The sequence below is a fragment of the Lepidochelys kempii genome, chromosome 9 (genome assembly GCF_965140265.1).
Source record: "Lepidochelys kempii isolate rLepKem1 chromosome 9, rLepKem1.hap2, whole genome shotgun sequence".
Lineage (NCBI taxonomy): Eukaryota > Metazoa > Chordata > Testudines > Cheloniidae > Lepidochelys > Lepidochelys kempii.
The window spans coordinates 84,646,698-84,671,337 of NC_133264.1; the positions used below are offsets into that span (position 1 = coordinate 84,646,698).

Consider the following 24,640-nt stretch of genomic DNA (forward strand, 5'->3'; position numbering starts at 1 on the left):
GGCAGGGGGATCTGGGCCCACTACTCTGGGTCCTGGCCCAGGGACCCTGTAGATGGCAGCCACATGCTGCATCCCTTCCAACCTCTCAGTCTGTTTCCCTGTGCCACTTCCCCGCAGCCCCAGCACCTTCTTTGCCCTTGCCTCAGGGTGTTGGCCTACAACTCCCAGCCACAAGCCAGGGGCTCTTCCCTAGCACCCCTGGTCCCTGGCACTGCTTTGTCCAGGGTGCACACATTCTCCCACCTGCAAGGCAGCCAGTCCTCCCTCCTTGAGCTCCAGGGTGCAACTGAAGCTGCTTTGCCCTGTAGCCCTTCTTATATGGGCCTGCCCAGCCCTGATTGGCTGCTCCTCGCAGACCCTCTCTAATTGGCTGCCTCCTGCACAGCCTCCCTAGAGCGCTATTACTTCTTATGGGCCAGTGTGGGGCAGACTCCCCATCAGACGGACAAAGAGACAGAGGTGACAGAGCAGGAAGTTATAAAATAACTTGTAGGGGAAGGCTCAGGAAAACACCCAGGAAATTTGGTCAGGAGAGGAGAAGGGGACAAACCGGCCAAGGTGAGAGGAGACAAGCAGTGGGGAGAAGGCATGCACTGTGAACAGAAAGACACTGGACGGCCTCAGATGACTCTGTCCTGAGTCCAGAGAATGTTCAGGAGTGGCAATGAAATAGAGACAGGGAAACGTATGTAGGGTTTAGTATTTCTGCGTACATCAGCATTTTTCTCTTGCTATTAAAGAAAGAGTAATGGTGGTTGAGAATATTGTGCACGGTCTGTCTTTATGTGTGTTAAGCATCTAAACCTATCACATGCCTCCTTAAGAAGGTAAACTAGAAGGCTCATGCCTTTGGGTGGAGTTCTGGGAGAGGGTGTGTTTAAGCTACTGGGAAGTCTGAGGGGTCAACACACGTTCCAGGGACTGGTCCGGAGATCAAGTGATTTTCTCAGGCGGGAGCGCTGGATCAGTCTGTACCTTGAGAATTTGCCCCAAGGCCTTAAGATAGCAACAGTGCCTGGACTCCATTCAGACTCTGGGGGCTTAAAACACCCAAGGATTCAGTGGTTAGATCCTGTCACAGCTGTCTGGTGAATACCGGGAGAGGTGCTCGACTGAACCTGTGACATCCCCTAAATAAGCAATGTCCAAATATTTGATCCAACTGCTAATAGATTATGAACAAATATATAAAAGTGACATATCATTAATAAACATTTAATTATGTAAATAACTATTTTGTAATGTCAAGTTTCCTTTACAAAGTACAGCAGTATCTGTTAAACCACCATATTTTTAGATCAAGTAGGATCTAAACTGGCTTTAGCTTCTATTTGCAGACCACAACTGGAATCCCCTGAAGGAACATTTCAAGACGTGATTAATTGTTTTATTGTGTATGTATCTGACAGGTCTAGGCATTGCAAAAAAAGAAAAGCAAAACCACAAGTATTTATAGTACCATGTTCTATTCTCCTCTCTCACATTAACCTGATCAAAAATGAATGCAAAATTAAATGGTTAATTTGATAATCTGGTAGTAAATTGTAAAACTGTACAAATGCAATGTAATGCTTCCTGCAACCTTACGGCAAACCAAAACAGATTTGTGTGTGGAGCGTTTTAAAATAGAATTAATAGAGCAAGGTATGTTTGTAAAGGGCATCTGAGGACAGGAAACAGCAAGAACATAAAACCAGAGATAGTATTATATTTAAATATAAGAAAGAATCCCAGTCTCTAAGTGCTTTTAATAGAATTAAAAATTGGATGACATAAAACATAAAGCCAGCAATGTCCTCTTTCCCCAAAGAGAAAATAACCAACCAGAAATTAAATCAAACTGTAGCCTACTTCACCTACAAATGCCAGTCTCAACCTGAGTAAGAGATGGACTTTGTACCATGCTCTGAGGGTCAACAGGCAGGATATTTTGGAGCAAAACTAACTTCACAATTTACATAAAATGACTCAGTTACATCTGGGAATTGTCCCAGGAAATCCCCCAAATCCATTACCTCCAAGTCGTTTACAGTTGGGATGGAGAACATGTGGGTTCATTGTTTCTGAAACCATCTGTGCTGATTACAAGATTTGACTTTAAATGAGAGTTGTTCACCATATGGTAAAGCAAATGTACATGAAGGTCAGTGCTTTCACTTGATTTTCACGTTGGTGAATCTGGAACTTAAGCAAGATTTACGGGTGCAAATCCACATTGATCAAAACCAAAGACAAAGTTCACATGAATCTCCTTGAAACAAAACCACAAGAGTTTTGCAGAGCTCTAGCTGTGAGTTCAGTTTATGACCAAGAAGCAGTAGCTGCTGTGTTGTGAGAGAAGAACCATCTTTCCAAACAATAATAGTCAGAACGGTTAAAAGAAAAACAAAACATGGGCAAAGTAAATTGCTTACACAGAGCCAGATTTCTTTGCGTAACAGCACCTGGTGTAAATAGGCTCAGTATTTTCTTTTTAAAGCTTCCCCTGGTGTGTAGAGTTTAAAGAATGCTTTCCCCTGGAGCCTTGCTCTTCTGAAAGAATGTATGTAGCTCCAAGAATCTCTCCTCATGTAGGACTGGAATCTAATATCTTCAATTCTGTTGGGCTCGTATGTGCCAGGGGTACAGCGGGCTCTGCAGGCAACAACCTTGTTTTTGTCTACAGACTGTTTGGCTTGCAGCAGAATTTCTAATACCTGAGGTGTTGTATAACCTAACCATCCCACTGTCCTCTTTTATTGGAAAAAAGATATTTCTCCCTTCTATTGTTTATGGTGGCCAGGCCAGGAACTATCTACTTTACATAATTGTTTCTTTTGTAAACAGGTATTTATGTTAGCCTACCATGCATATTGTAACAAACTGGCTAGTGTGTGTACATCATACCCTCTGCTCTGTAAATTTAGAACAGCTAATCTCTGTGTCATAGGCCAATATTACTAATAGCTAATAGGAATTCTCCTTCCGTTCTTGTGGTAGCAGGGACTTTGCTTTTGGAGCACGAGGATTTGAGCTCTATCCCCACTTCTCCAGTGAAGTTTTGAGTGGCCTGGTTAGTTCTGGATACCCACAGATTTAACTTGTATATACATGTCGTTTAAACCATTGGAATGTAATGAATCCTTTAGACCAGAGATTTTGACTTAGTAATGTAGTTTGAATATCGTGGCACGTAGAGTACATAGACAGAGGGGAATGCTATTCTTATTGTCTGTAGCAATTCATCTGAGTAATGAGTATTATATTCTTTCAGTAAACATGTACAGTGACCTAGCATTTTATTCTTTCTTATGTGTGTGCAATTGTGAGGTGAATAAAGTTTCCCTTCTGTGGGCAGCCAGCTTCTCGGAAAGGAAGTGGGTGTCACTGCAGCCCCAAATAAGGATGTTTTTAATCACTCCCAGTTAACCAATGTTGTGGCAACTGCTCAACAGGGATTTCAAACAAATTGTATCATCCTGGCTCAAATGCAGATAGATTGGACAGATGCAGATCTCTGAATGTTCAGTTTTCAGTATTGCTGCTCCACTTGGTAGCTCATTCTGTACAAATGGAAGTTTGCATTTGTACCAGCTGCCCCTTGCCATTCGGTGGGGAAACTTGAGTGGCACAACAGCAACATAGATCAAATCATGTGCGGTGTCATATATGTTGAACCTTCTTCCTGATTATGCTCTTACTCAGCAGTTCTCAAACTGTGGGGCAGAAGCCTAAAGTGGGGTTGTGACCCCATTTTAATGGGGTCGCCAGGGCTGACATTAGGCTTGCTGGAGCCTGGGGCCAAAGCCTGAGCTCCACCGCCTATGGCCGAAGCCTGAGGGCTTCAGCCCTGGGTGGCAGGGCTCCGGTTCCAGGCCCCATCACCTGGGCCTGAAGCCCTTGGGCTTTGACTTTGGCCCTGTTGTCCAGGGCGGTGGGGCTCAGGTTTGGCTTTGGCTCCCCTCACCCGAAGTGGCAGGGCTCAGGTGGGCTCATGCTTCGGTCCCCTCCTGGGGTTGTGTAGTAATTTTTGTTGTCAGAAGGCGGTCATGGTGCAGTGAAGTTTGAGAACCCCTGCTCTTACTGTATGACTTTATCACTGTATTTATTAATGTATAACAATTTAGGGGACTTTCATTCAGATTTATTTGGTGGACAATTCCTGCCACAAAGAAACTGATAATTTTATGTAGTCTGTTGCAAGGGTGATAAAACTATAGTGGCCAGAATTTTGTAATTCCCCTAAACTAGGCTGAGTACTTCCCAGCTAATCTGCCAGTTAATAGTGGAAAATAGAGACAGCAATGTCAGGTCTTTCAGTTCTATAGCACTAAGATACATCCACAATCTCACCCCACTTCCATAGTCAAATCCTTAACATTTCAAGTTTAATCTAATTATCTAATTTCTATAGTTCTCTGATCATCATGGCATTTGAGTATACGCTTCCTCTGTATCTGAGCTGTAAGGAATGTCTGAGAAAGCAGGCTGTCTGGTCAAGTGTGTAATTGCTTTGGAAACAAAAAAGGAGAGTAAGGATCTGTAATGTTACCCTTTCTCCCTTCTAATAAACACTTCAAAATGCTTTACAAACATTATCTACTTAATTGTCACAACATCCTGGTAGGTAGGTATTATTGTGTCTATTTTACGGATTGGGAGTCAGTGGCAGAATTCAAGTGTTCCTGGCTCCTATTCCCACGCTTAGTTTACTAAACCATGCTGTAGCTGCTCTTCGGCTCTCTTCTCCTCTGCACAAGGAAAAGACAAATATGAACTACAATAGTTAAAAATGTTTGCCGCCCTACAGCACACCCAATCCTGCTCCCATTTAACGCAATGAGAATTTTGTAATTGATCTCAGTGGGAGCAGGATTGGGCCCTGGGTTCACAGGAAAAAGTGTTTAAAGCAGATAATGTGACACTTTGTTTCTATTGGAGCACCAAATGAATGTAAAACGAAAGCAAACTACGGGAGGGAAGAGAAACCAAAGAAATGAACAGTGAGTGAAATTAAACTCAGTGTGTTGTGTTCTGCTTACCTGACTCTGAGTAAAAGAAAAGGAAGACTTGTGGCACCTTAGAGACTAACAAATTTATTTGAGCATAAGCTTTCGTGAGCTACAGCTCACTGCATCGGATGTGTACGTCGTGTAGAATTTACTTTCTAGTGATGAGTAAAATTGTTGTTCAGAAGAGGAATGCACTTGCGGCACCAAGCCAAAGCCAGGAATATTGCTGGCAGGTACTGGGCAAGCTCTGGGCTTAAAATAGTGTGCAGAGGAATGTTATAAATGTACATAGACTCATTAGGAACATACCCACATTGTGTTCAGGCATGAAGTTGCCAGCACTGCTGCTGAGAAGCAGCATTTAGTTACATGCTGTGCACGCAAGCTATTCTCTACAGCAAAGCAGCCCCACAGAGGGCTGCTTCCAGGGTGCACACTTCAGGCGGAGGAGGGGTGATGTCAAGCCCCAACGCTGTTCCTGAGAAGACTTTCCTGAGAAGTGCAGCTTAGATCCAATCCTTTGTGTGGACTTGCACTGCCCATACAACAAATCAGTCTCCCGTTTTGCTCCTGAAGAACCTTATTATTATTAAACAACTGATGATTAATACTTAATTAAAAATACAAGAAGCAAGAAGTGGAGTAGTTCAAGCAGTTGTTTTCTTGGTGAAGCAAAATGTATCTTGTGCTATCATTAAGAATTTTTTTTCAGTACCTCCTGATTGTTTCCAAAAATATTTCCATCTCCTCTGTTTGAGGACATTCCTGCTGGATGAATTAACTTCTTCATTAATATACACACAACGTGGGCTTCAGCTGAAACTCATCTGGAATCATCTAACTGAACTACCTCTGCTTGTCCAGTAAAAAAAAAAGGTCTGTGTGTGACACAGTTTCTTTCTCTACAGATGAATAGTTATCATGGACTCTCTTGGTGTTATATAATACTGATACCTGAGCAGATGGTCAGAACCTGATTGCACCACAAATAATGGAATCTACCCAGGTGGCTTTAACTTTTTAATATAGTGGAACTCAATACTAGAGAAAGGACTGGACTTCAGAGTTCAGATTCAGATCTGAATCTAAACTTCTCCCCAGGTTTGGGGTGCTCGAAACCAGGGTTTTTCACAAACATTTACTCTTACTTTATCAATACTCTTACTGCTGTAATTGCTACTGCAATTACAGTATATTTTTTTAAAACATTTTGAATGTTTTTACATATGAGTAAATTAAATATGGAGCCACGAAAATATCTAGGCCTAATATGTATTAATGTATAATAATTAACATTACTATATATGTATGAAATGCTCCATCAGAGTTTCAGTTTAATTAAATGTTTCATGCCACATCATCACATGCAAGCTCCAGGGCAATATTTGTTTATGGATTTCAGCTATTGACATGAGGCAGATTGCATGAATGAGTCTTTTGAAGTTCCCTTTCATTTTAAAAGCACAGGGAAGTTTAATGCCACAGTCACATGAATTCAAGACAATCACAAGGCTTTCTCAAAGGATTAAAGGTAATGGATGATGGATTAAAGCCCACCTGGGACTCCAGTAAAAGTTTGAAAAAGCATCTCTCTGAGATGGGAGTGCTTATAGGCCTAAAACTATGGTCAAGCTAACTGTGTACACAGAAAGAAAAGGAGTACTTGTGGCACCTTAGAGACTAACCAATTTATTTGAGCATAAGCTTTCGTGAGCTACAGCTCACTTCATTGGATGCATACTGTGGAAAGCGTAGAAGATCTTTTTATACACACAAAGCATGAAAAAATACCTCCCCCTACCCCACTCTCCTGCTGGTAATAGCTTATCTAAAGTGATCACTCTCCTTACAATGTGTATGATAATCAAGTTGGGCCATTTCGAGCATAAGTCCAGGTTTTCTCACACACACACCCCCCCACACACACACACAAACACAAACCCACTCTCCTGCTGGTAATAGCTTATCTAAAGTGACCACTCCTTACAATGTGTCACTTTAGATAAGCTATTACCATCAGGAGAGTGGGTTTGTGGGAGGGGGGGGTGAGAAAACCTGGATTTGTGCTGGAAATGGCCCAACTTGATTATCATACACATTGTAAGGAGAGTGATCACTTTAGATAAGCTATTACCAGCAGGAGAGTGGGGTGGGGGGAGGTATTTTTTCATGCTTTGTGTGTATAAAAAGATCTTCTACACTTTCCACAGTATGCATCCGATGAAGTGAGCTGTAGCTCACGAAAGCTTATGCTCAAATAAATTGGTTAGTCTCTAAGGTGCCACAAGTACTCCTTTTCTTTTTGCGAATACAGACTAACACGGCTGTTACTCTGAAACTTATGTATACAGAGCATAAGAAGAGGGTGAGGAAAATTCCATTGTAGGGCAGTTACAACAGCACGGCTTAAGAAATGTAACCATAGCAGCTAGAAATTAGGAAAGACCATTAACCGCAAAAAAACAAACCTGTCAATAACAGGAAAATTTGCCCAAAAAAGACAGATTGGACTAAAATTACTGCTTGTAGACAAAACAAAGGAGAAAACCCTGCTGATTACATGCAGTGCCTTAAGCAGGTTTTTGAAAGATATTCTGGCATAGGTAATGCAGAGGAAGGTGCCAAACAAGCCATAGTGGCCACCTTTGTCCAGGGACTCAATTCACAATTAGGAACCATTAAAGATTGGTATTGTGGATTGGGAGGGAAAAAACCCTAACAAAATTTTGGCAGCAGCCCAGAATTACTCCCGTCAGTTAGGAAAGAAAAAGGATGACATCGAAACTAAATTAATGACTCTCCAGATCCAGAATATACAGAAACCCCACAACAAGCGCCCATTAAGGGGAAGAGGAGAGAGACCCAACAAAGGTCCCTACCGTCTCCGTACCCAGGGAAAAAATAATAACAATTTCAATTGTAGACAAGTGGGCCGTTGGAAAAACAATTGTCCCAATCATCCTGAGTGGTCAATTGACCCTGCCCTTGCACCGCAATATTCTTCCCCTGTTCCCTCAAAGCCGTTAGGATAGCCAGGAGACAGTTGACATCATCACTCCACTTGTCCCTTTAAACCAGACAGAATCATATGTAAACTGTATAATTAATGGCACCCCTACCTCTTGCCTGCTAGATACCCGTGCCTCGCGGTCCACCCTCCACACGGACGACTTCCCTTCTCTTCCAGTAACCTCAAAAATAGTGAATGCAGTAGGAGTGAGCAACACTCCTATTCCCCATCCCATCTCCTCACCTCTGACTGTTTCTATCGGTTCTCTGTCTGAGCACCATGCTTTCCTCCTCAGCCCCTGCTCACCTGTTAACCTTTTGGGAAAAGACTTGCTGTGCAAATTAAATTGTACAATTTATTGCACCCCAGACGGTGTGTATTTGGATGTCCCAGATCCCAGCCAAAATGAGGTCCTGGCAGTCCTGCAATTGGGCGCTCCAGAGGAGGAGACCGATCCCAGTCCTTCCTTGTTGCAACAGGAATTGCTGGCCAAGATTCCTCCCTGTTTATGGGCCAAGCATGCCAACCAAGTAGGGTGCATCAGGACTGCCCAACTGGTTCAACTTCGCCTAGATCCGGCAAAACCCCTTCCTAGAGTTCAGCAATACCCTCTCTCAAGGGAGGCCGAGGAGGGAATCCGCCCAGTGATTACCTCCCTAATTAGGCAAGGAGTTGTTATTCCTACAGTCAGTAAATGTAACACCCGCATTTTACCCGTAAGGAAACCTGGCAAGCAGACCTGGCGCTTTGTCCAGGATCTCCGTGCTGTCAGTGCCGCCATTCTCCCTACCTACCCAATTGTCCTGAACCCTGCTATTATTCTCTCCTATATTCCTCCCTCTGCCATTTATTTCACGGTTGTTGATCTCTGCTCGGCTTTCTTCTCTATCCCTGTCCACAGAGATAGTCAATATCTGTTTGCTTTTACCTACCAAGGGTGTCAATACACTTGGACCAGGTTACCCCAGGGTTATACCAAATCGACCGCATTGTTCTCGCAGATCCTCAAAAGGGATCTGGATGACCTTGTGTTCAAAATGGGGTCCACTCTGGTCCAGTACATAGACGACCTGCTGTTGGCATCGCCATCTTTAGAGGCCTCCAAAACTGATTCCCTTACGCTATTGCAAGATCTAGCCAAGAAGGGTCATAAAGCCTCCAAGTCCAAACTGCAGCTCTGTCTGCCCAAAGTCCACTATTTGGGACATGATATTTCAGCTGGAGAGAGACGCTTGTCCTCTGCACGAATACAAGCCATCCTCCAGGTCCCTAAACCAACCACTAAGAAACAAATGCATGGCTTCCTAGGTATGGCCGGGTATTGCCGACAGTGGATCCTTGGGTATACAGCTATTGTTAGGCCCCTGCAAGAATTAACCCTTGATAAGGTCCCTGAACCCCTTCCATGGTCCCCAAAAGCCGAGGAAACATTTACTAGAATTAAGGAAGCTCTTACCAGGTCCCCCGCCTTGGGCCTACCTGACTACCAGAAGCCCTTCACTCTCTATTGCCACGAGAAGGAGGGAATAGCCTTGAGGGTCCTTACCCAAACTCATGGTGACAAACAACGCCCCATAGCATATTATAGCTCACCTTTGGACCCTGTAGCAGCTGGACTCCCTCCTTGTCTTTGGGCGGTAGCTGCAGCCGCTTCCATTGTGGAGGCTTCTGCTACTTTCGTCTTGGGTTCCCCCTTATGTGTTGCCATCCTGCGTGCTGTGACCACCCTGCTTCTAAAAAGCAAAACCCAGCATCTCTCTAACTCGAGACTAACTAAATATGAAATGCTGCTTTTAAATGCTTCAAATGTAACTCTTAGTCACCTTCCTGTCCTTAACCCCACTTCCCTACTTCCCACAGCGGCTGGAGAACCCCATGACTGTTTAGCTGAGACAGCAGAACTCTCCACTCCTAGAATTAATCATAGAATCATAGAATATCAGGGTTGGAAGGGACCCCTGAAGGTCATCTAGTCCAACCCCCTGCTCGAAGCAGGACCAATTCCCAGTTAAATCATCCCAGCCAGGGCTTTGTCAAGCCTGACCTTAAAAACCTCTAAGGAAGGAGATTCTACCACCTCCCTAGGTAACACATTCCAGTGTTTCACCACCCTCTTAGTGAAAAAGTTTTTCCTAATATCCAATCTAAACCTCCCCCACTGCAACTTGAGACCATTACTCCTCGTTCTGTCATCTGCTACCATTGAGAACAGTCTAGAGCCATCCTCTTTGGAACCCCCTTTCAGGTAGTTGAAAGCAGCTATCAAATCCCCCCTCATTCTTCTCTTCTGCAGGCTAAACAATCCCAGCTCCCTCAGCCTCTCCTCATAACTCATGTGTTCTAGACCCCTAATCATTTTTGTTGCCCTTCGCTGGACTCTCTCCAATTTATCCACATCCTTCTTGTAGTGTGGGGCCCAAAACTGGACACAGTACTCCAGATGAGGCCTCACCAATGTCAAATAGAGGGGAACGATCACGTCCCTCGATCTGCTCGCTATGCCCCTACTTATACATCCCAAAATGCCATTGGCCTTCTTGGCAACAAGGGCACACTGCTGACTCATATCCAGCTTCTCGTCCACTGTCACCCCTAGGTCCTTTTCCGCAGAACTGCTGCCTAGCCATTCGGTCCCTAGTCTGTAGCGGTGCATTGGATTCTTCCATCCTAAGTGCAGGACCCTGCACTTATCCTTATTGAACCTCATCAGATTTCTTTTGGCCCAATCCTCCAATTTGTCTAGGTCCTTCTGTATCCTATCCCTCCCCTCCAGCGTATCTACCACTCCTCCCAGTTTAGTATCATCCGCAAATTTGCTGAGAGTGCAATCCACACCATCCTCCAGATCATTTATGAAGATATTGAACAAAACCGGCCCCAGGACCAACCCTTGGGGCACTCCACTTGATACCGGCTGCCAACTAGACATGGAGCCATTGATCACTACCCGTTGAGCCCGACAATCTATCCAGCTTTCTACCCACCTTATAGTGCATTCATCCAGCCCATACTTCCTTAACTTGCTGACAAGAATACTGTGGGAGACCGTGTCAAAAGCTTTGCTAAAGTCAAGAAACAATACATCCACTGCTTTCCCTTCATCCACAGAACCAGTAATCTCATCATAAAAGGCAATTAGATTAGTCAGGCATGACCTTCCCTTGGTGAATCCATGCTGGCTGTTCCTGATCACTTTCCTCTCATGCAAGTGCTTCAGGATTGATTCTTTGAGGACCTGCTCCATGATTTTTCCAGGGACTGAGGTGAGGCTGACTGGCCTGTAGTTCCCTGGATCCTCCTTCTTCCCTTTTTTAAGGATTAGCACTACATTAGACCAATTGATCTGAAGGATACCCCGCTTCATAATCCTGATCTACTATTCTATGTAGACTGGTCCTGCCTCAGAAATCCTGCAGGCCTACTTGTGGCCGGCTATGCTGTTTGTTCCCAACACAAGCCTGTGGCGGCCCACTCCCTTACAGGAGCACACTCAGCCCAAGTCGCAGAATTTGTCGCCCTTACCTGTGCTTGTACTTTAGCCAAAGACAAGTCTGTTACCATCTACACAGACTCTCAATATGCCTTCGGGGTGGTTCATGATTATGGGCAACTATGGAAACACTGAGGATTTCTCACTTCGGGGGAAGGGGGGCAAAGATTAGTAATGGGCCTTTTGTTGATGCCCTTCTCTCTGCCCTTCAGCTCCCTTCTGCCATTGCCATTGTAAAATGTAGTGCTCACCAGAAACCTTATGATGATGTTACCAGAGGAAATGCACTGGCAGATGCTACTGCCAGACAGGTGGCCCTTTCCGGGTCTCCGGCTCCATTTGATTTTATTTTCTTTAGTTCACAGTTCCCCTCCATGCCTGCCTCTCTCCATGATTTAGCTCTTATGCAAGATTTGTCCCCAGAACCAGAGAAGGACAGATGGAGGCCGGATGGATGTACTTTGCATCCAGATGCCTTGTGGCGCTCCCCAGATGGCTGCTTGGTAGCGCCCAAGGCTGTGCTCCCCTATCTCGCTCTTGCGTCCCATGGATTGGCGCATGTGAGCAAAGAGGGGATGATCGCTTCAGTACTGCGTCATTGGTATGCCCCAAATTTCTCCATTATGGGACAGCAGTACTGCAATTTTTGTCCGACCTGCCTAGCCCACAATAGCAGCAGACCAGTTCGGACAAAACCCGCTGTGCACCCCACTCCATGGGGACCTTTTGTAAATATCCAAATCAATTTTATCAATATGCCAAAATGTTGTTCTTATAAATATGTTCTTGTTTGTGTCTGTATGTATTCTGGATGGATAGAGGCCTACCCTTGCGCTAAGGCCGATTCCCCCACCGTAGCAAAAAAATTGTTAAGGGATTTCATTCCTCGGTTTGGTCTACCTCTTTTGAGTAACAGCGACCAAGGTACCCATTTTACAGGCCAAATCATGCAACAGATTTGCAAGGCTCTTAACATCACCCAACACTTGCATTGTGCTCATCACCCCCAGAGTGTGGGGGCGGTTGAGCGCAAGAATGGGGAACTAAAGAACAAAATCTCTAAGATCTGTGCTGAAACCAGCCTTAAATGGCCTGATGCCCTACCCCTTGTACATGAGGAGCACACCTACACACAAACATGGTCTGTCCCCATATGAAATCCTTATGGCCAGATCTATGCGTATGCCAGCATCCCCTCCCCGACTCTCTTGCCAATTGACCTGCAACTAAATGATGATACTGTTATAACATACTGTCAGATGCTAATTCGTTGCTTTAGGTCTATCCACTCACAGGTCCAAAGTGCCCTGGTGGAACCAGCTGACACACCGTGCCACCCCCTTCAGCCTGGGGACTGGGTTTATATTAAGGTATATCAGAGAAAGACTTCTTTAGAACCTCGCTGGACAGGCCCCTACCAGATCCTACTGACCACCCATACAGCAGTCAAGTGCAAGGGATTCGTCAGCTGGATCCACGCCTCCGACTGCAAGAAAATAACACCACCCTGGGACCCAGACGCTGTGGATTTTCAACCTCTAAATCCAGTTCTGAAACAACTGGAGTGATCATGACGGCAACCCTGCTTCAGGCCCCAAAAGGGAACCTAGGTTCAACCTCAGGAAGAGAAAGTGATATCTCCAGTGATTCGCCTTTATAGCCAGCTAAGGCTTCAGGCCTGCTGGTAAAGGGGACTCTGGAGATCAAAGGCCAGAATAAAGCTTTTAGAAGTCCAGAGGAGAGCCTAGCACCTGCTGGCACCCAGTTGCCAAGACCAGCCCCGTGGTCAGAATAAAGGAATCAGCCATGGTGCGAAAATGGCTGATGCCTTCTGTTTGGTTCGTATGCATAACTATGTTCTTGCTACTATTGCTGAACTTTCATGACACTGTTATGTTCTTTTGGATGCACAAAGCCACCAGCAGTTTGCCAACAAAAGACCCCTTTGAAGAACCGGATGCAACACCTGTAACTTCTCCCTTGTATGATGCTAAAACAGGGACATTCCAAGAAAGGAAAAGGAACATCCACTCCGCTGGTGTAGAACTGATCAATGAAATTGTTTTTAATTGTTCACTCTATTAATATAACTTCGGAAGCAAAGTTTTATGAATGAAACAACACTCATTCATAAAACCGGTTATCCCAATACCTGGCTAATTGAGTTTCACTTTCAATCCAATTGCTGCTTAAATCGCTGAAACTTACACTGTTTCAACATTATAACTTCTGTTCACTGTTTGTCATTCATTATACTTGTCTATATTGTAACTTCTGTTCACTGTTTGCTATTCCTTACACTTGTCCATATTGTAACTCAAACTCCATTTTAACTTGTCCCAAACTCCATTTTAAAATGTTCATTCCATTTTGTAAAAGCTTGCTGCAACCTTCATTTTTGCAAAACCCTGCTGTAATCTTATTAGTTTAGTTTAGATGTGTGAATGAGATATGTATGGATGATGGAATCAACCTCCAGCCCCCGCCCGTCCTGATGAAATAAAGTGTAAACACCCAATGGTTGAAGATGCAGACAACAGCTCTGACAAAGTAAGAGGAGTCCACCCTCAAAAGAAAAGAACAAAAGTACAATTGAAGAAACATCAAAGCCAGGTCCTAGGCTGAAAGTCATGTCTGCAATTGACGGGTGATCAATCATACCAAACCCAGAGGAAGCGTGACACAGCAAGACCTATAGACTCTGGATTCAAACTAAAGCCTACAAAAAGGATGAGTGAGATGGAAGACTTTGAAGGGTAACATTCTGGTGCCAACATGGAAGGGCATCGGTGCATGCCCAACAGAGACCCAGCTCTTCCTTGTGCCCGGCTTTCCTGGCCAGTTAGCCGCCACAAGCTGCAAACCCAAGCCACGAACTCAAGCTACATTCAGGACTGGTAACTATACAGCAGCTGCAGAACCTGTGTGTGTGAATGAACGAATGTTTGAATAAATGTGAAACTGAATGAAATATTATAGCTATAACTGACTGCCTGCTACGATTCTTTTTGTATTCACAATAAATGTGACATTTTGTCTTACCCCCTTTAATAAGATCCTGCTGGTTTTTATTTTATTGGTATAACATCTCCCCCATTGTAAATAGGAGCCTCTGAAACTTGAAACTGAAACCAGTTTGAATTGATTTTCTAAGTGTTTCATATTCATTTCCTCCATAGCCATTTTCTAAGTCTTGTTCTAATTCATGTCTGGATCATGTCTCTGATCCCCTTTTGTGCTGTGGGTTTTCAGAAATTCCTTTCTTAATATGTGGTTTTACACCAGTAAATATATAAACGAGCATGATATTGGTTTACTCTTGAGGACCTCAAATTGATGACTTGTTTTGCCTTAAAAACTGAAATAATGACGAAGTGTTGAAAGCAAAAATACTGTTTAATCTCTGGGTATGTAATAGCTGTGCAGCTGCACAGGAGCCTACTTATACTAAAATAGTTATAATAGATTCTTTCACTTGAGAAAATACATTCTGGAGCTAATGGATCAAATTTATCCCTGGTCTAACTTCACTGAAGTCAGTTTTGCCCAGTGAATCTTTGGGAAAGAGAAACATGCACATTTAAGGTCTTATAGATCTGATAACTATCAGCTCGTCCTTACAGTTACAAAAGAATGTGTGCAAGTTCAATCTCTAACAGCCCCATTACTACAGGCTGCTAGGATGGGGGAGGGAAGTATGGTTTATACTTCTCTACTGCACATTCCTCTGAAATTTCATTTACATGGCTGACTGCTGACAGACACACAAAACTGAGTTTTGATTTACTTTTTAATTGCTACCAGTTGCATTATATCAAATGTGAGCCCAACTCTCAAATTTGAGCACCAAGTTTAGGTGCAGAAATTCCAATTTTAGATACTCGGGTTCTAAATGGAAAACCCAAATATGGAACGAGGACCCTCACTTCGGAGCCTGGGTTTGCGATATTGCTCACATGTCATTTTATAGAGGCATTCTCTTGACTGTCAGGACAAAATTCACCCCTGGCCTGTACAGGCACAAATCCCATTGAAGTCAATGCCATCACTGAATCTGAACCTTCATATGGGGATAAAGACTCTCCAAAAAAGGATTTTATATTGAATTTAGGTTTCAGTAGTAGCCATGTTAGTCTGTATCAGCAAAAAAAATGAGAAGTTCTTGTGGCACCTAAGAGACTAACAAATTTATTTGGGCATAAGCTTTCGTGGGCTAGAACCCACTTCATCAGATGCATGAAGTAAAAGATACAGGAGCAGGTATAAATACATGAAAGGATGTGGGTTGCTTTACCAAATGTTAGGTCAGTCTAATGAGATAAATCAATTAATAGCAGGATACCAAGGGAGGAGAAGTAACTTTTGAAGTGGTAAGAGAGTGGCCCATTACAGACAGTTGACAAGAAGGTGTGAGTAACGGTAGGGAGAAATTAGTATTGGGAAAATTAAGTTTAGGTTTTGTAATGACCCAACCACGCCCAGTCTTTATCCAGGCCTAATCTGATGGTATCTAGTTGGCAAATTAATTCCAGTTCTGCAGCTTCATGTTGGAGTCTGTTTTTGAAGTTTTTTTGTTGAAAAATAGCCACTTTGAGGTTTGTTATTGAGTGACCAGAGAGATTGAAGTGTTCTCCTACTGGTTTTTGAATGTTATGATTCCTGATGTCAGATTTGTGTCCATTTATTCTTTTGCACAGAGAGTGTCTGGTTTGGCCAATGTACATGGCAGAGGGGCATTGCTGGCACATGATGGCATATATCACATTGGTAGATATGCAGATGAACGAGCCCCGGATGGTGTGGCTAGGTCCTATGATGGTGTCCCTTGAATAGATATGTGAACAGAGTTGGCACCGGGGTTTGTAGCAGGGTTTGGTCCCTGGGTTGGTGTTTTTGTTGTGTGGTATGTAGTTGCTGGTGAGTATTTGCATTAGTATTATCACGGCAAACCTGGTGGCTGAACTTTATGACTTTGTCCTCATCCACAACTATTTCAGATTTGGGGACAATTTATACCTTCAAGTCAGTGGGACTGCTAGGGTACCCGCATGGCCCCTCAATATGCCAACATTTTTATGGCTGACAGAACAACGCTTCCTCAGCTCTCATCCCCTTACACCCCTACTTTACTTGAGCTACATTGATGACATCTTCATCATCTGGATCTACAACCTATCCTGAAAGATGACCCCTCACTCTCACAGACCTTGGGAGACAGGCCAGTCCTCACTTACAGACAGCCCCCGAACCTGAAGCAAATACTCACCAGCAACTACACACTTACCACCATAAGAACAGACTGGGACCAGCCTAAACAAATCATTACCAAAAGAAAGGAAAATTCTTGCATTCAAACATTTTTTAGAGGAGGGGCTACTCTTGGAACCCTTCCGCTAATTCAATAGGCCATGTGTGACACTTTTGTGTATTTACATATGTATGAGTAGGGTGGACAATGTAATCAACAGTCCCTGTCTATGCTGTATTCTGATATCATTTAAATGAATTGTAAACATGGGATATCTTGGGATTCATCTCTCTTTGAAATGTACTGTGAATGGTGGTGGCAAAAGCAAATGGCCTTATGTTAATTTGTATAGCTAAGTACAGGTGATGTACCTCCTTCAAAGCCATCCTAATTACCTTTTGTTCCCTGAGGAAATCCCAACTTGTCAAAGAGGACATGAAATTATATAAAAGATCCTGGGGTCCTGAGTCTGTCATCTCAGATCTGCTTAAGCTTCTTCAGGGGAAGTTTGAGTCGCAAGATTGAGGTCCCAGTTATGCTGGTACGCCCTGAATATGATATTTAGACATTGGACTATAAACTATGAATTATTTCTGAAAGAACTTTTTGCAACCACAAAGCTCACTCTCTCTGCTATGAATCTGCACCTAAATGAATTGAACTCATGTCTGTATGTATACTGATCTTTTAATCATACTTTCTCTCTTTTGTTTTTTAATAAATTTTAGTTTAATTAATAAGAATTGACGGTAGCGTGTATTTGGGTAAGATCTGAAACATGCATTAATCTGGAAGGTAATAATAATGAGGAGTCCTTGTGGCACCTTAGCCCTGGTTTACACTATAAGTTGACGTCGAATTTAGCAGCATTAAATCGATTTAACCCTGCACCTGTCCACACGATGAAGCCCTTTTTTTCGACTTAAAGGGCTCTTAAAATCGATTTCCTTACTCCACCCCCAACAAGGGGATTAGTACTGAAATTGGCCTTGCCGGGTTGAATTTGGGGTACTGTGGACACAATTAGACGGTATTGGCCTCCGGGAGCTATCCCAGAGTGCTCCATTGTGACTGCTATGGACAGCACTCTCAACTCAGATATACTGGCCAGGTAGACAGGAAAAGGCCCGCAAACTTTTGAATTTCAATTTCCTGTTTGGCCAGCGTGGCAAGCTGCAGGTGACCATGCAGAGCTCATCAGCAGAGGTGACCATGATGGAGTCCCAGAATCGCAAAAGAGCTCCAGCATTGACCGAACGGGAGGTACAGGATCTGATCGCTGTATGGGGAGAGGAATCCGTGCTATCAGAACTACGTTCCAGTTTTCGAAATGCCAAAACATTTGTCAAAATCTCCCAGGCCATGAAGGACAGAGGCCATAACAGGGACCCGAAGCAGTGCCGTATGAAACTTAAGGAGCTGAGGCAAGCCTACCAGAAAACCAGAGAGGTGAACGGCTGCTCCGAGTCAGAGCTCAAAACATGCCGCTTCTATGATGAGCTGCATGCCATTTAGGGGGTTCAGCCACCAGTACCCCAGCCTTGTTTGACTCCTTCAATGGAGATGGAGGCAACACGGAAGCAGGTTTTGGGGATGAGGAAGATGATGATGATGAGGTTGTAGACAGCTCACAGCAAGCAAGCGGAGAAACCGGTTTTCCCGACAGCCAGGAACTGTTTCTCACCCTGGATCTGAAGCCAGTACCTCCCAAACCCACCCAAGGCTGCCTCCCGGACCCACCAGGCGGAGAAGGGACCTCTGGTGAGTGTACCTTTTAAAATACTATAAATGGTTTAAAAGCAAGCATGTTTAATGATTAATTTGCCCTGGCATTTGTGGCTCTCCTGGATGTACTCCCAAAGCCTTTGCAAAAGGTTTCTGGGGAGGGCAGCCTTATTCCATCCACCATGGTAGGACACTTTACCACTCTAGGCCAGTAGCATGTACACGGGAATCACTGTAGAACAAAGCATTGCAGTGTATGTTTGCTGGCGTTCAAACAACATCCATTCTTTATCTCTCTGTGTTATCCTCAGGAGAGTGATATCATTCATGGTCACCTGGTTGAAATAGGGTGCTTTTCTTAAGGGGACATTCAGAGGTGCCAATTCCTGCTGGGCTGGTTGCCTGTGGCTGAACAGAAATGTTCCCCGCTGTTAGCCACTGGGAAGGTGGAGGGGCTAGCCACGTGCTGCGGGGAGGCAAAATGCGACCTTGGAACGAAAGCACATGTGCTATGTATGTAATGTTAACAGCAAGGTTTACTATGAAAGAGTGTACCCATTGTTCTATAAAATGTGTCTTTTTAAATTCCACTGTCCCTTTTTTTTTCTCCACCAGCTGCATGTGTTTCAAGGATCACAGGATCTTCTCCTTCCCAGAGGCTAGCGAAGATTAGAAGGCAAAAAAACCACACTTGCGATGAAATGTTCTCTGAGCTCATGCTGTCTTCCTACACTGACAGAGCACAGACGAATGCATGGAGGCAGACAATCTCAGAGTGCAGGAAAGTACAAAATGACCGGGAGGAGAGGTGGTGGGCTAAAGTGAGTAAGTGGCAGGCTGAAGAGAGTAAGTGGCGGGCTGAAGAGAGGGCTGAAGCTGAAAGGTAGCGGCAGAGTGATGAGAGGAGGCAGGATTCAATGCTGAGGCTGCTGGAGGATCAAACCAATATGCTCCAGTGTACGGTTGAGCTGCAGGAAAGGCAGCAGGAGCACAGACTGCTGCTACAGCCCCTGTGTAATCAACCACCCTCCACCCCAAGTTCCATAGCCTCCTCACCCAGACACCCAAGAACATGGTGGGGGGGCCTCCGGCCACCCAGCCACTCCACCCCAGAGGATTGCCCAAGCAACAGAAAGCTGGCATTCAATAAGTTTCAAAGTTTTAAACTTTTAAAGTGCTGTGTGGCCTTGTCCTTCCCTCCTCCACCACCTCTCCTGGTGCTTCTCTCCTCCACCACCCCTCCTGGGCTACCTTGGTAGTTATCCCCCCATTTATGTGATGAATTAATAAAGAATGCATGAATGTGAAGCAACAATGACTTTATTGCCTCTGCAAGCGGTGATCGAAGGGAGGAGAGGAGGGTGGTTAGCTTACAGGGAAGTAGAGTGAACCAAGGGGCGGGGCGTTTCATCAAGGAGAAACAAATAGAACTTTCACACCGTAGCCTTGCCAGTCATGAAACTGGTTTTCAAAGCTTCTCGGACGCGCACCGCGCCCTCCTGTGCTCTTCTAACCGCCCTGGTGTCTGGCTGTGTGTAACCAGCAGCCAGGCGATTTGCCTCAACCTCCCACCCCGCCGTAAACATCTCCCCCTTACTCTCACAGTATTGTGGAGTGCACAGCAAGCAGTAATAACAGTGGGAATATTGGTTTCCCTGAGGTCTAACTGAGTTAGTAAACTGCGCCAGTGCTCTTTTAAATGTCCAAATGCACATTCTACCACCATTCTGCACGTGCTCAGCCTATAGTTGAACAGCTCCTGACTACTATCCAGGCTGCCTGTGTATGGCTTCATGAGCCATGGCATTAAGGGGTAGGCTGGGTCCCCAAGGATAGCTATAGGCATTTCAACATCCCCAACGATTATTTTCTGGTCTGGGAATAAAGTCCCTTCCTGCAGCTTTTGAAACAGACCAGAGTTCCTGAAGATGCAAGCATCATGTACCTTTCCCGGCTATCCCATGTTGATGTTGGTGAAATGTCCCTTGTGATCCACCAGTGCTTGCAGCACTATTGAAAAGTACCCCTTGTGGTTTATGTCCTCGGCGGCTTGGTGCTCCGGTGCCAAGATAGGGATATGGGTTCCATCTATGGCCCCACTACAGTTAGGGAATCCCATTGCAGCAAAGCCATCCACTATGACCTGCACATTTCCCAGGGTCACTACCCTTGATATCAGCAGATCTTTGATTGCATTGGCTACTTGCATCACAGAAGCCCCTACAGTAGATTTGCCCACTCCAAATTGATTCCCAACTGACCGGTAGCTGTCTGGCATTGCAAGCTTCCACAGGGCTATTGCCACTTGCTTCTCAACTGTGAGAGCTGCTCTCATCTTGGTATTCTTGTGCCTCAGGGCAGGGGAAAGCAAGTCACAAAGTTCCATGAAAGTGCCCTTACGCATGCGAAAGTTTTGCAGCCACTGGGAATCGTCCCAGACCTGCAACACTATGTGGTTCCACCAGTCTGTGCCTGTTTCCCAAGCCCAGAATCGGCGTTCCACCGCATGAACCTGCCCCATTAGCACCATGATGCCCACACTGCCAGGGCCCGTGCTTTGAGAGAAGTCCGTGTCCATGTCCTCATCACTCTCGTCACCGCGCTGACGTCGCCTACTTGCCCGGTTTCGCTTTGCCAGGTTCTAGTGCTGCATATACTGCTGGATAATGTGTGTGGTGTTTAATGTGCTCCTAATTGCCAAAGTGATCTGAGCGGGCTCCATGCTTGCCGTGGTATGGCATCTGCACAGAAAAAAGGCGCAGAATGATTGTCTTCCGTTGCCCTGATGGAGGGAGGGCGACTGACGACATGGTTTATAGGGTTGTCTTACAGGGAATTAAAATCAACAAAGGGGGTGGCTTTGTGAGAAACAGAATGGCCCCCTCAAGGATAGAACTCAAAACCTCAAGAACTCAAAACTGGGTTTAGCAGGCCATTGATTTCACGGAGGGAGGGAGGAGAAAATGAATACAAAACAAATCTGGTCTATTGCTTGTTTTGATCCACTCCATCTATCTTTATACATCTTGCTGGCAGCAGACTGTGCAGTACGACCGCTAGCCATCGTCGTCTCCTGGGTGCTCGGCAGAAGACAGTGCAGTATGCACAGAGGGGACAGGAGGCCTGTGAAGAAATTTGGCAACATGTGACCTCCTTAAGAAGAGCAGGCTGCACAGTGGGGACAGGAGGCCAGTGAAGAAATTTGGCAACATGTGACCTCCAGAAGAAGAAGGGGGAACGTCCATGTACCAGCAACGCAGATACAGGTAAGTAACCGTTTTCATGTTCTCTCCACAGGTACCATTACGGGGAGTGGCCCAGATGATATGTCTGGAGGAAGGGAGCAGAAGGAGACTCCGCCAGCTGAAAGGCATGAGATGCACTTTCCTAAGGTTGGCAGTTCCACGACCACCACTCCCAAGAGAAGGAGGCGGGTGGTGGTTGTCGGGGACTCTCTCCTCAGGGGGACTGAGTCATCTATCTGCCGCCCTGACCGGGAAAACAGAGAAGTCTGCTGCTTGCCAGGGGCTAAGATTCGCGATGTGATGGAGAGACTGCCGAGACTCATCAAGCCCTCGGACCACTACCCCTTCCTGCTTCTCCACATGGGCACCAATGATACTGCCAAGAATGACCTTGAGCGGATCACTGCAGACTACGTGGCTCTGGGAAGGAGGATAAAGGAGTATGAGGCGCAAGTGGTGTTCTCGTCCATTCTCCCCGTGGAAGGAAAAGGCCGGGGTAGGGATCGTCGAATTGTGGAAGTCAATGAATGGCTACGCAGGTGGTGTCGGAGAGAAGGCTTTGGATTCTTTGACCATGGAATGGTGATCCAAGAAGGAGGAGTGCTAGGCAGAGACGGGCTCCACCTAACAAAGAGAGGGAAGAGCATCTTCACGAGCAGGCTGGCTAACCTAGTGAGGAGGGCTTTAAACTACGTTCACCGGGGAAAGGAGACCAAAGCCCTGAGGTAGGTGGGGAAGCAGGATACCGGGAGAAAGCATGAGCAGGAGCGTGTGAGAGGGGAGGGCTCCTGCCTCATACTGAGAATGAGGGGCGATCAGCAGGTTATCTCAAGTGCCTATATACAAATGCACAAAGCCTGGGAAACAAGCAGGGAGAACAGGAAGTCCTGGGAAAGTCAAGGAATTATGATGTGATTGGAATAACAGAGACTTGGTGGGATAAGTCGCATGACTGGAGTACTGTCATGGATGGGTATAAACTGTTCAGGAAGGACAGGGAGGCCAGAAAAGGTGGGGGAGTTGCACTGTATGTAAGGGAGCAGTATGACTGCTCAGAGCTCAAGTATGAAACTGCAGAAAAACCTGAGAGTCTCTGGATTAAGTTTAGAAGCGTGAGCAACAAGGGTGATGTCGTGGTGGGAGTCTGATATAGACCACCAGACCAGGGGGATGAGGTGGACGAGGCTTTCTTCCGGCAACTCGCAGAAGCTACTAGATCGCACGCCCTGGTTCTCATGACTTCAATCATCCTGATATCTGCTGGGAGAGCAATACAGTGGTGCACTGACAATCCAGGAAGTTTTTGGAAAATGTACAAATTTCCTGGTACAAGTGCTGGAGGAACCAACTAGGGGCGGAGCTCTTCTTGACCGGCTGCTCACAAACCGGGAAGAATTAGTAGGGGAAGCAAAAGTGGATGGGAACCTGGGAGGCAGTGACCATGAGATGGTCGAGTTCAGGTTCCTGACACAAGGAAGAAAGGAAAGCAGCAGAATATGGACCCTGGACTTCAGAAAAGCAGACTTTGACTCCCTCCGGGAGCTGATGGGCAGGATCCCCTGGGAGAATAACATGAGGGGGAAAGGAGTCTGGGAGAGCTGGCTGTATTTTAAAGAATCCTTATGGGGGTTACAGGGACAAACCATCCAGATGTGTAGAAAGAATAGTAAATATGGCAGGCGACCAGCTTGGCTTAACAGTGAAATCCTTGCTGATCTTAAACACAAAAAAGAGGCTTACAAGAAGTGGAAGATTGGACAAATGACCAGGGATGAGTATAAAAATATTGCTCGGGCATGTAGGAGTGAAATCAGGAAGGCTAAATCACACCTGGAGTTGCAGCTAGCAAGAGACGTTAAGAGTAACAAGAAGGGTTTCTTCAGGTATGTTGGCAACAAGAAGAAAGCCAAGGAAAGTGTGGGCCCCTTACTGAATGAGGGAGGCAACCTAGTGACAGAGGATGTGGAAAATGCTAATGTACTCAATGCTTTTTTTGCCTCTGTCTTCACGAACAAGGTCAGCTCCCAGACTACTGCACTGGGCAGCACAGCATGGGGAGGAGGTGGCCAGCCCTCTGTGAAAAAAGAAATGGTTCAGGACTATTTAGAAAAGCTGGACATGCACAAGTCCATGGGGCCGGATGCATTGCATCCGAGAGTGCTAAAGGAATTGGCGGATGTGATTGCAGAGCCATTGGCCATTATCTTTGAAAACTCATGGCGATCAGGGGAAGTCCCGGAAGACTGGAAAAAGGCTAATGTAGTGCCAAACTTTAAAAAAGGGAAGAAGGAGGATCCTGGGAACTACAGGCCAGTCAGCCTCACCTCAGTCCCCGGAAAAATCATGGAGCAGGTCCTCAAGGAATCAATTCTGAAGCACTTAGAGGAGAGGAAAGTGATCAGGAACAGTCAGCATGGATTCACCAAGGGAAAGTCATGCCTGACTAATCTAATTGCCTTCTATGATGAGATAACTGGTTCTGTGGATGAAGGGAAAGCAGTGGACGTGTTATTCCTTGATTTTAGCAAAGCTTTTGACACGGTCTCCCACAGTATTCTTGTCAGCAAGTTAAAGCAGTATGGGCTGGATACTACAAGGTGGGTAGAAAGTTCGCTAGATTGTCGGGCTCAACGGGTAGTGATCAATGGCTCCATGTCTAGTTGGCAGCCGGTATCTAGTGGAGTGCCCCAAGGGTCAGTCCTGGGGCCGGTTTTGTTCAATATCTTCATTAATGATCTGGAGGATGGTGTGGATTGCACCCTCAGCAAGTTTGCGGATGACACTAAACTGGGAAGAGTGGTAGATACGCTGGAGGGTAGGGATAGCATACAGAGGGACCTAGAAAAATTGGAGGATTGGGCCAAAAGAAATCTGATGAGGTTCAACAAGGACAAGTGCAGAGTCCTGCACTTAGGATGGAAGAATCCAATG

At 45.4% G+C, this 24,640-nt stretch overlaps 2 protein-coding genes across 2 annotated transcripts in view; both read left to right on the top strand.

The window, feature by feature from the left end:
• Positions 1 to 19,772, top strand: part of LOC140916826 (uncharacterized) — a 60,476-nt gene extending 40,704 nt beyond the window's left edge. Inside the window, exons 5-6 of the mRNA XM_073358714.1 lie at positions 17,904 to 18,500; positions 19,080 to 19,772. The gene's annotated coding sequence lies outside the window, so the exon portion shown is untranslated. The remainder of the gene's footprint in view (positions 1 to 17,903; positions 18,501 to 19,079) is intronic.
• LOC140916827 (uncharacterized) lies at positions 1,569 to 13,059 on the top strand. Its single transcript, XM_073358715.1, has 4 exons — positions 1,569 to 1,644; positions 8,371 to 9,809; positions 11,704 to 12,092; positions 12,771 to 13,059. Exons 1-4 carry the CDS (start codon positions 1,569 to 1,571, stop codon positions 13,057 to 13,059), a joined length of 2,193 nt encoding a protein of 730 aa, XP_073214816.1.
• Positions 19,773 to 24,640: the final 4,868 nt, after the last annotated feature.